General features: G+C 44.0%; 1 protein-coding gene and 1 long non-coding RNA gene across 3 annotated transcripts in view; both read left to right on the top strand.

Annotated features, from left to right (window-relative positions):
- Positions 1-12,206, top strand: part of gfra4a (GDNF family receptor alpha 4a) — a 224,513-nt gene that overhangs the window by 87,011 nt on the left and 125,296 nt on the right. Inside the window, exon 3 of one of the 2 annotated variants that reach the window (XM_079369799.1) lies at positions 6,089-6,143. In XM_079369799.1, the coding sequence (XP_079225925.1) occupies positions 6,089-6,143 (55 nt within the window). Of the gene's footprint in view, positions 1-6,088; positions 6,144-8,811; positions 9,810-12,206 lie in introns of those variants that run through there. The other variant, XM_079369800.1, reaches the window with a different exon arrangement.
- On the top strand, positions 6,757-7,165 carry LOC306840519. The gene is made up of 2 exons (XR_013781341.1): positions 6,757-7,009; positions 7,104-7,165. It is a non-coding gene; the product is annotated as an uncharacterized lncRNA (long non-coding RNA).

The raw sequence follows: 12,206 nt of genomic DNA, 5'->3' as shown, positions 1-12,206 counted from the left end.
TCTCTCTCTCTCTCTCTCTCTCACACGCCCACGTTTTATTCAGCTGTAAACGTCGGCTCTATTTATTAAAGCAGAAACATTACATGTCTCCTTTTTTTTGTTTTAATTGGGTGATATCTAGAAACTCTGCAGTGTGGTGCCGTCTGAATATTTCAGATCAGTCCAAACAATAAGCAGCACATTCGCAGTAGTTTTATCTGACAGTGTGATCATGACTAACAAACCCTTAACAGTGAGAAGATTCTGCAAAGACGTCTTTCTCAGTGCGACTCGTTTGACCTTTTGTCCCTTCCTGCACGTTCTCGTCTCATTTGGATCGCGATCATCAGCGTGGCTTCAGATCAGAACATACGGCCGTTACATGGTGTCACTGATGGGTCATATTGAGTTCATGCTTTCCTCATATAGACGCAGAGACAAGATGGAGGTTGCACATACATTTCAGAAATCAGGAAGAAATCGGTGATGTGGTCGACCCTGTCGCCGGGGACCGGCAGTTTTTTATGCACGCACCTTAAAATGTTGGCTGCATTTTGGTGACAGAATCTGGTCCCTAAACCGTCCCACTAGAGTCCTGCAGACCTCAACGAGATTTGATTGGTTAACCACTTTGTCAAAGACGAAACTCAGAGGAAATAATCTGAATCTATCTCAGAAGTGGTGACCTGCTGTCCCACCAGGATCCAACATTCACTTCCCGAGATTCTACTTTCTTTCAGTATTTATATTCATGTGTTTTTTCCTCGCCAAACAATACACTTCAGTTATTTGACTGTCTAAATATACTGCACCACCCGCTGTGTGTGTCAGTACATGACTGGCATTAAAATGAGTCTATTTATTTATCACCTGCAGGGAAGCAGCAGAACATACTCAACCTCTTAAACACCAGTACAGCTATGAGAGAGAATATTTATTTGAACGCTTCATCTCGAACTAAAACAGCCCCTCCACTCTTTCTCTGTAGTTTTAGGAACATTCTTCGGCTGCAGACGAAATGTTCGGACACATGAAAACACCTCCAAATAATTGAGTCAATATTTTCCCTCCGAACTCGTCAAATATGGCCGCTCGCTCAGCTTCAAAATATTTTCATTCAGACATGAATGCCCATCACCATACCAGGCATATTTCAATAGACTGTAAATATGAACATTTGAAACCTGAGTGTCGTCCCCCCTGTGTCCCTGCAGGGGGCGCTGGAGTCCCCCGTGTGTCCCTGCAGGGGGCGCTGGAGTCGCACCTATTTGGTTTTTTGAAGCAGGCTGTAAACATGTTCATGTCTGCTGTAAAAACAGGCTCTTTGAATGGGTGTGTATGTGACTTCCTGTGCTTCTGCAGCCATCCTCTAGTGGACACTTGAGGAACTGCAGTCTTCCGTTTTGAACTCGGAAGGTTGCTGCTTGCACATTTCGTTCACTTAATTCTTTGTCACGAGACTCTCACTTTACGTTAGATAAAGAACGGCGTCCAGAACAGAGGCTACAGCACCATCTTTTAAAACCTGTGTCCACTAAATGACTAAGAACACGAGTTTAACAGCATGAGATTCTTCATCTGGTTTTAACCTTTTAGTCATGACTATTATTTAATCAGAATATTTAACTCTAATAGCTGCATTATCCTTTGAATACTGGACTGTCATTCTTTTTTTGGCCGTCATGTCAATAAAGAAATGTGTGTATTCATTTAACAAGTTATTGAAATGTTCAACAAAGTGTCCTTTGAATTCTTCGCATGTGAGATGTTTAATCGACAAACCGGTTTTTAAAATCAATCTCAAGGCAAACATTCAGTGGGAAAATATTTCCCCGGAGGCTTTGAAGGCCCTTGAAACGTTGAGAATGTTTTAAGAGGATTTTAAGAGACTTGTCAGATGCATCAGAATCCTCTCAGTCAGTGTTATGGTACTACCACGTTCTCCACAGTAGCTGTCACAAATCGTTTTATACAAACTATACAAAGTTAAAATCTGTTCCTGCAGGGGGCGCTGGAGTCCATTTTGGAAATCCTGTCTCAGCCTAACTTTGAGCTAGAGATGTTTTAAGTCTTTTAACAAACTATAGATAATAATGATTATAAAATTAAAACAGAGCTTTTTGCATTGGCTTCATTTTAAACACGTGTCTCAATGTCCTGAACAGTTTCTTTTGTTTGGCAGTTAGTGGGTGTATAGTTGATTTTATATTTACTAGTTAATAATAGTCATAAAAACATTGTATTTTCATTATTACATTGGCTTTGTTATTCCTATTCTTGTTTTATTTGTACTCACATGTTCTTCTTGTCTATTACTTCTGCAGTACTTAAGTTTACCCTCTGGGGATCAATAGAGGATCATCTTAGCTTAGTTTAGCTCAGCTTAGCTTAGTTTAGTTATACTTATCTTGTCTTAGCTTACGTTTGCTTAGCTTAGCTTATCTTAGTTTACGTTTGCTTAGCTTATCTTAGCTTACGTTTGCTTAGCTTAGCTTATCTTAGTTTACGTTTGCTTAGCTTATCTTAGCTTACGTTTGCTTAGCTTAGCTTATCTTAGCTTAGTTATACTTATCTTATCTTAGCTTACTTTTGCTTAGCTTATCTTAGCTTACTTTTGCTTATCTTCTCTTAGTTATGCTTAGCTTATCTTTGCTTAGTTATACTTATCTTATCTTAGCTTACTTTTGCTTAGCTTAGCTTAGTTTAGCTTACTTTAGCTTATCTTATCTTAGTTATGCTTAGCTTAGCTTATCTTCACAGAGCATGGAGGCAGAGCTGTGTTTGTTTTCAAAGTGTCAGATTCACAGTGACGGGGGAACGCAGCCAAGCTAACGAACACAAACATGGTAACGGTAGATGTTTTAATCAGGATTTATAGACGATGATTTATTAATATCGAGGTGCAAAGCAACAAGAAATCGTGTGAGAAACAGCGAATGAAGAGAGACGTTTGAGGTCAGAAAACGTGGCCGTGAGCGGACAGCGTTGATGGTTGGAAAGCGCTCAACCAGCGGGGAACTTAATGAGTTATTTGACATCAAGCGTCTCCATCACCTCCATACGGCTGCTGCTCTGTGCTCACCAGTACGCCTCTGTGGTTGTACTGGTGAGCTCCCAGCTGTGAGTGTAATTGTGTGCTTGTGACAGAGCGAGCTGCTGGAACGGGCCGTGAATGCTCAATCAACTTTCCCTGGATAAATAATAAAGAAAGAGATTAGTGCCAGCAGAGATTGGGTTTGTTTCGCATAAATTTGAATTAGTCAGAGTCATATTGAGTTGTTGATTCAAAAAAGAAATGTACTGGAGAGGATTTGAAGCCGGTGGCTTTTTGCTGGTTTGGATTATTCCTGAATTTATCTGAGCACGTCCGGACTGAATGATCTCTGACATGAATGATTCTCTCCTGTTGTTGAACAAAGCAGTAAACATTCACACTACGTCGTGCAGTGAGTGTGAGCGGGAGGAGGGGCCACGATCAAACTAATGACTTCACCTTGAAGTCATCTGTTCTGTTCAGGCGACACTTTTTTATCACTCAGTGTGCGAGTGTGAATGTGTGTCATTATGAGTGTGTACGACTACAGTCTGACTCAGCTGGAGAGGTGAGACAATGACAATGATGATGTTCAGTCATACTCATAGCAACAGGCCTCTTAATATAGACGTGCTGCAGTTATTCAATGCCGTTTAAAATGCACACATCACTTCTACATATCGAGAAGATTCTTCCTCTGCAGAAGAAACGAAAGCTTTTATATTTAAAAAAACGGAAACATGCTGATCTGTTGAGTGTGCATAAATATCATTAAAGGGTTAACTGCTCCTCAGGGTTGTTCCACCTGAACTGTTGCACGACCTAGAGCTTCCTCACAGGCAAATAAAAAACATTTGATCCATGTCTCAAAGAAATAATAAAGCTCCCTCTCTCTCCCTCTCTCCCTCTCTCTCTCTCTCTCTTTTTGGGCATGGCGGTAATGAATGGAATAATTAGGTCTGTGAGGCTACTGTCGAATGAACGTCAGCATTAAACCATTTCTCATCTTGACTTCCTCTCCCCAGATGGCCTCATTGATTTATCCATTTCCACGCATCCTTGCTGTGCTTCTGAAATGTGCCGCGGCAAACACATCATCAAAACGGCCCCCGAAACACCAAGGGCACGCCGCTTTAGTTTTTATGCCTCCGACTTCTTTCTGGACACATCCATCTCATCACCTGCACACTGCGATGGCCGGGTTTCATTAGAATTACACCACAGGCAGGCTGCACTGAACGAGCCTCAGCCTCGTAAGGCCGACTCGACTCCTGCTCTTTGTTTTGTTTTTTTTTTGCAGCCAGTTTCTGGTTACAGCTGCAGCCTGCACTGAGAGCAGAAACTGATGCTGCAGGATGTTGGTACCACTGCAGGGAAGGCTTCTCATATTCAGCTTCATTTTCAAAGGGTTTCTGATTGTTTGCTGGGAAGGCGAGTGACAAGTCGGCAGTTTGATGACTCACCCCGTGCTGCATGGGGGGGGAAGCAGAAATGTGTTGCCTGTTGTGATCTCTAATCATTGCTGAAGTCAGCGGTCGGGCGCTTCCACACAAACTCAAACGTTTTTCTGAAAGTGAGATAAAAGACACGCTCAAGTAAAATAACATTTAAAGTAACTCTTCATAGACGGAAGTTGAGAATTTAAAATGTAAACGAATGAAACTAGTAGAAAATAAAAATCTGATTTAAAGTTTGAAAAGTGAAAGTTTTCAGTCTAAAAAAAGACATTTTCAGGGTAAAGATTTGTACGTCTTGCAGGTTGTGTCCACACACAGAAACATGGACGTAGTCTCAGTGATGATGCTAGTCAACGCAGCAGGCAAAGAGACGGAGCGGGCGCGTGACCCTCTGATTTCCACATGCTTGTTGCGCACTGCGGTCAGTCAGCGTGGCACACGACGCCGTATGTTCGCCGCTCCTGCTCAGCGCCGCCACGCTCGGCTCCTTTTCAAACACTCTGACAGTCGACAGGAAGTCTCACGAGGAAACGAACAGAGCTTCCGGTCGATTTCAAAATAAAACATTATACGGAGTCTCGATCGTATTTTACATTATTTTATCAATACTGCGTCAAACAAAGAAAGACTGTATCTGTTGTGTTTACAGAGTAGACAGAAATATAAGAGGAGCAGAGAGATTTAAAGACCGGTTTAGGAGAAGGAGAAGAAGAGTTAGAACGTAGGACGTTTCTTAAAGAGTTCTGGTTCTGAAGGTTTCGCTCACACAGGTGATGAAATGATGTCACGCTTTAGTTTCCATCTCTTTTCATTTAATAACGATAGAAAAAGTGAAAAACCATTTTAAGAAAGTCTGGTAACTTCTCCAGCACATATTCCAGTTGTTTATGATTTGCACAGATTTCCATCAGCGGAGACTGTCGCAGCTCTAAAGACTGAGCTCGGGTATCAAATGAGACGTGCTGCGTTTCATTCTACTCAGATCTCATATCACTGCTCACAAGCCATGCTTCCTCAGCCTTTAAAAGCTGTAATAAACGGGGATGTTTGGAAGCAGGAAGGCTTGGTAATATCACTCTCAGCAGGGACCGCGTTCGCAAATGGGACAAAATCAGTGTGACGGCCAGGAAAGTGCCATCAGTCCGGACCTTCAGCTCTCGCACCGCAGGCGTCCGGACTGTTATGAACTGAATGGAGGAACACAGTGAGCTGTGGAGAAGCATTCATCAAACATGTTTTTTTTTGCCTGCAGACGATGCAGAGCCACCTTCGTTAAACACGAACAGTCACTGGTCAGATTTCTGGTCAGCTTGAACGATCGAGATCATCACTGCAGGCCGAGGTGTTTCAGGAGGGATCTGAACTTCTCAGACGATGACTGAAAAAACTGTAAATATTAGACGGGTTCAGTATTTAGGATCCGATCTGTTTCTGTGTGGAGGGAAAGCCCGAGCACAGCGGTCTAACGTTCGACCCGTGTTCACAAATATTTCACTTTCTCACTTTGTGACTTTTCACCTAAAAGAAGGAACATCTCCTCTCTTCACCCGCCGCGTTTGTTTCCCTGTGTGGTGCTGACTGTCTGTTGATGTTGTGTTTTTTTTGTTTGGTTCGACAGGTGACGTTTCTGGGCGGAGCTTGTGTGTTTCCTTCAGCCAATGACAGCGCAGCAGGTGAGTTTAAGAGTGCATACAATAAGAGCAAATATAATCACAGTGAGGAGAAACTTGTGCTGGCTCTCACGTGCAGACGTGGAGTTGGTCTACTTCCTGTTGGACAGGCAGGTGACAAACAGCTACGATTAGCTTGTGCTAGCTCGTGGCAGCTGTAAACGTACACACTATGTCCTGCAGGGAGTGAGAGCGTCGGCGGAGGGAGGAGCCTAGCAGGAGGAGGAGGGGCCACGTGTGAATGTTGTGTCCAGCTTTAGCCGGCTGTCATTATCTGCTAGTTAAAGACACAACACAACAGAATGTTTGTTTGACTGTTTGTGCAGAGATCTCTTCATACGACCCTTTTGTTGCACCTCGTGCTCGAGCGCCAGTTCAACTTGTGTGGTTGTCAGCAGACAGAGAGCGGCGCTGCAGCCGTGTGTCGCCGTCGTGTGTCTCCGTCGTGTGTCGCCGTCGTGTGTCGCCGTCGTGTAACCGCATCTTCATCGCTCGCAGCTCTTTGTGTGCCGAGGCCTTGAAGGCTGTTCCATCCTGTAGCTGGCGCTACAGAGTTGTGTGTGGGTTGCCATGACGACAAGTGCGAGATTTCTTTCCGTTTTATTTGATCTTTTTGATAAGTGCACAGTTGTCTGGGTAAATAGCGTGGCATCATAGTTTATGTTTAGTTTGTTTTATATGTTTAGTTGTTTTTGCAAGAAAATACCTTGAGCGGATATGACGAGAAGCGGAAATGTGTAACGGACAGCGGGAGAAGACGAGAGAAACTAAAGGAACGGAGTCAGAAAAAAGAGTAATAAGGTCGTAAAAAACAGTGAAATAAGACAACAACGATTCCTACTCTACTGCTGGTCATACAGGCGCACACGGTAAAGTTTTGTAGTGCTTTGTTTAACTGAATTTGTAATTTATGTAAATAATGACATGAAGAGTTTAAAACGGTATTTGTCTTTTTTATTTTAGTTTTCACGGTGTTCCTTGACTTCAAAGATATAAAGAAGATAAATAAACGTCTGTGGACATCAGTCGAAACGTGAAGTCCTTTTTTGAGCTGGCCAGAGTAGCTACACATCCTCTGATTCTCTGTTTCTCCCTCTCCTTTCATCTCTCCCTATCGTTTCTCTTATCACGTGTTCCAGCGAGACGAACGCAGACAAAAAAAAACAAAAAAAACAACAACTCTGGAGCTGGCATTAATTTGAATGAATTAAAACCTCTTAATCAGCCGGTGGTAGGATTTTTCTCAACCGACTCAGCGGGAGTTTGTCCTAGTTCTTCTCCTGGCTCATGACATCAGCATCGCACATATTTTAAGGACAAGGTTACTGGTTTTGAGAGGAGGGGGGGAGGGGGGGAGAAATCTGTGGAGAGGTTCGATTCGCAGCAGACAGGAGCCGCTTTGATTCGAAGGATAGAGAAAGGAATCAATGTGATGTCTTTTTGTATTCTTTCTTTTTGGCCACACGCTGTAATTCAGAAAAGTTTGGAGGCTATCTTTTATTTTCACAAACCTATTTTGGAGACCTGGATAAGGATTGTTCTCCCTCCCAACAGCAACTGCAGCCAGTTCGCCCTTGAGCAAGGCAGTACACTGCTGCTGCTGCTGCATCACTGCGATGAATTCAAACCCTTCGACCTCAGTCCTCGACTTTTTCACTGAACAGAACAACAACATCCTTTTATCTCTTTTTCAGGTAAATGTTGTAAAGTTTGACTCCAGTATTTCAAAACGCAGAGCGGGAAAGTGACAGGTGGAATTCAGGGTTTTCAACCCGGCCGCCCTGCTGAACCTGAGCTGTTTGGTACGGTCTCGTTTCTGTTCGAAGGCGGAGGGTGAAATCCAAAGTGCTTCAGAAGAACAATGTGTGCTGAGAAAAGACATCAGAAAGTTTCACTTCCTCATTCAGAAAAGCGCAGAAGGTACTTTGAAGCGTGCTTTTAGTTTACTATCATTTCAATCAGGAGAGACAAGTGATGATAAGAAGAGAAGCTAGTTTGTCATTAAATGTGTGCTTTATATATGCTACATATGCAAAGCAGATGTTGGGTAATGAAAGTTTAAAAACACTAAAGTAAGCGGAGAGGTGAGATGATCAAGAAGCCACAGATGCTGCACGCCGGCCTCGGAGAACAAATCCTCATCGAAACATCTCACCGCCTGCAGAGTCTCTCAACCTGCCAACTCTCTCCGTATGAGCAAATCCAGAGAGGAGCACACGCTGCCCACTCTCAGCTGCAACAAAAAAAAAAAAAGATGCACATATAAAATGCTGAGCAGAAGTTTGTAAGTGTCTAAGGTTGTGCAGCTTATTCTTTACATACCGCACAAACATCGTTTTGGATGAAAGTGTCCCCGAGATGCTGTTAAAACTCCAAAAATAAGCTTGAGGAGGAAAAACGACTCCCAGCAGACGTACTTCTCAAAAATTAATTTCTCAGCCTGAGTTTGCGTTTACAGCTCGGGAAAAAAAAAAGATTCAAGCTTTGACAAAACACACCAACAGCTGTCAGAGTGAAGCCTTTAAATATTCCCTTCACTTAGGGAGATGTGCTCTTGCAGTTTTAATCCAATTATTCTGCCTTCATGGCAAACAACTTTCCCATATAGCCAAAAAGTAGGCTATACCCCTAAGTGTCAATCAGGCCCAGTGTCCCCAAAACCCAGATCAAAATAGAAGATTCTTTGTTCTGATTCTAAAGGAGAGCAGCAGGAGCACAGAGACAGCAGGTAGCTGAAACAGCCCATGCTGGCTGCAAGATGGTCTCTTCATTTGAACCATTAAGGAGGCACAGACACTGTGAGTCAGCCTCACTCTCCTTTTTACCGTCTGCCCACTTTGTGCTGCTGAAGGGCCCCGAAAATATATTCTCAACTCCCTCCAACTCAATGATACTTTTTCTTTTTGCTGTGGAATAACCTACTTTCACAGTGAGAGAAGTGTGGATGTGGTCTACCCACCCATACAGACTATGCACCATTTTACGCAGGGTTTATTGTTTCCATTTTATGGCAGTATGAAATAGACTATCGATTTCACTTGTCCTATTTCAACTTTGGCCAAGATTGGATTTTTTTTTTTTTTTTTTCTTCCAACGAGCTGGGCTGGGCATCTCCCGGCCGACCCGCCCGGGAGCAGAGGATCACAGGGGCTGAGTGACTCTCAGGTCGGAGTGCGCAAAGCAACGCGCCCCTGTGATTCATCCGCAGTTTCCAGACGGTGCGCAGGTGGAGGAGAAGTGGAGAGGAGGACGGACGGATGAAGCGGCTGGGGATATTTGAACGCGCTTAAAATTGTATTCCAGCAAAAGGAACGAACTGCTTTTCCTCCTTTTTTTTTTCTCGCTCTTGCACTGGCTTGATTTGGCGCAGCTGTTAACCATTTTCCCTTCATGATAAAAGTTTGACTGATAAAAAATGATGCTCTGCTCCGCTCCTGTTTTTTCATGCAATGCTGTGGACTCCGGCGTCAGCGTGAGCGGCCACTCATCACTTGAGAAATAGCTGCGACTCTTTCGGTCTTAATTCTCGGTGCCAATTTCAACAAACAGAGGGGTTTTTTATTCTCGCGCATCATCATCATCACTCGCCCGGATTGCATCCATTTGAATTAACCTCGCTCACCATAATGGACTTCCTCGGACTGTACTTCTTGCAGCTGGCTCTGATTGGTAAGTTAAAAAACACTGGGGTGGTTATTTTGTGTTGCTGAAGTTGTGCATAATGAATGTGATTCATCGATGTCCGCTGCAGCTGCTGTTTTGTATTTTCAGTCCGAGCCTGATGCTCAGGAGTGTTTTTTTGAATCGCTTGCATGCTGTAAAGTTGCATGATGTGATATTCCTGGTGTTCATGTGGACGGATGCGATAGTCTCCAGGATCCCGGGGAGAGACGGAACAGTGTGTTTAAAGGACCACACAGAGAGACTGCTGATATGATCAGATGGGAGACTGACAGTAATGAAGCGGCGGGACTCGCCGGATTTTCTCCACTCAGGAGACGCTTGCAGGGCAGTGATGTGTTACAGCCGAGATCTCGATTTAAACTACGATTCCGCCCAAATGCCTGTTAATTTTTGACCACAAAAGCTTCTGCCCCCTCAGCTGCTGGTCCCCTCAAAAATGCAAAAACTGCCAATGCAGACAAGTGTGTGTCAAAGTGTGTTGTGTGTGTTTGTGCGCGCAGATTTCAGCCTGTGTGGCTCGTCCTGAACGTACGCGCGTGCGCGTGCGTGCAGCGTGCGCATTTGTGCACCTGCCTTTTTAGGTGAATTCGGCTGTGTGTGTGTGTGTGTGTGTGTGTGTGTGTGTGTGTGTGTGTGTGTGTGTGTGTGTGTGTGTGTGTGTGTGTGTGTGTGTGTGTTTTCTGTGGGTGGAGCAGAGCTGCAGCCGTTGTGTGTGTGAGTCTGAGCGCGCATTTGTGAAGTGTTTGTGTGTAAGAAGCTGCATAAACAATGTAGTGAACAGGATTATATCAAACACTATAATCATGACGAGACCACCAATACTGCACACACACACACACACACACACACACACACACACACACACACACACACACACACACACACAGAGTCTGTTCTCAATTAATCATGTAACCTGCACACTTTTCATGGTGCCAGCTGGTGCAAGTCATTTCTAATGTCTGTGCTGTTTTTCTTGCTGGTCTAATTTAAAATTCATCTTTGGTACAAACTCTGACTTCTTCTGAATTTGCTGCACTCTTCTGCAAAATTTCCCTCATGGTGGAGAAAGAAAGAAAAAAACCTTCCTGCAGAGCAAATGCGGGCTGGAAACAGGACATGTGGATGGAAGGATTTGTATTTGTGAGATTTATTGCCTCGATGAAGACAGCTCTGCATCTCAGACTCCATTTCCCTTTACTGCAGCTGAGATTTCAGTCACTCACGAGGCACACTCAAAGCAGCCTGGCATACTGGGAGATTAAGCTGGAAATGGTGGGACTCTGAGACACGAGGTTCCTCCACCTTGAACCCAGATACACGCACACATGCAGCACTACTGTGCGCCACAGCTTCCCTAAAGAAGCTAATGCTATTATTTCCCCCGGCTTCCTTCACTCTTCCAGTCATATGTAAAAGCTGGGCTGTCACTCAAGACATGAGCCGTGTGGGTAAGTGAAAGCAGGATGTGAGTAGGGGGGCAGTCGGTCTTAGTCTTCACAGATATTCTCCCCTTGTGAAATAGATGTGTCAAAACGCCAGAGAGTCTCTCACCCAGGGCCTCGTGATCCCGTCCATCAGCCTCACAGGGAGGCAGAACCGAAGGGAAGAGGAGGGGGATCAAAGGAAGCTCAAGCAGCTTTAGCCTGAAGGTTGGAGAGGAATGGGAAGGTAGAAGGTTTAAATCCACAGGGGGGAATCAAAGTGGGAGGAGACAATCAAGTCTGTCAGAAATGTGAGGAGTCGACGATTGCTCCCGAAGGCAGGAAATGATTGAAAATACAAACAGGAAGTCTTTGAGTTTGCGACTAAAACTGAGCGTCGGAGATTTGATGATGTGCATGATGGTTTGAGGAGTCATGTAACATGACTGCTTGTTCATTCGTGTCTCCTGTGAGCAGATTTTAGCTGCCAAAGCAAACAAGACAATCAGCGCTAAGATTTACCTTCTCCACAAAGACTTTTTATTGGCTGTTAGCGCTGCCACAGACGAGGTGATTAAAAGCATTGTTTACATTTCCTCAAGGCAATGACTCCCAGTGAGTGACAAAGATGAGTTTGAATATATGTGCAGCTTTAATTTAAAGTCACGCATCATCTTCTGTGTTTGTGCAGCACCACTTGAATCGGAAGCCAAAACATCAAAGACCAAGAGAACACTTTGATTAATAATAATGGGGTTGAATTTGTTATTATGTCCAATGAAGAGCGCTCCAATGTGTGCAAAATCACATTAACAACTCAGGAATTGTAACTGTCATGGAGCTTATGAACGAGGCAGCATCACATTTTTCAGCACCTTACACATGGCCTTGAGCATGCATACCAAAGGGATACAGTCCCAGGTGTGTGTGTGTGTATACTGACCTAGCTATCCTTTGGAGG

Source organism: Symphodus melops, assembly GCF_947650265.1.
Source record: "Symphodus melops genome assembly, chromosome: 19".
NCBI classification, from domain to species: domain Eukaryota; kingdom Metazoa; phylum Chordata; class Actinopteri; order Labriformes; family Labridae; genus Symphodus; species Symphodus melops.
The sequence above is the reverse complement of the archived record's forward strand: the minus strand, read 5'-3'. Positions and strand labels throughout refer to the sequence as shown.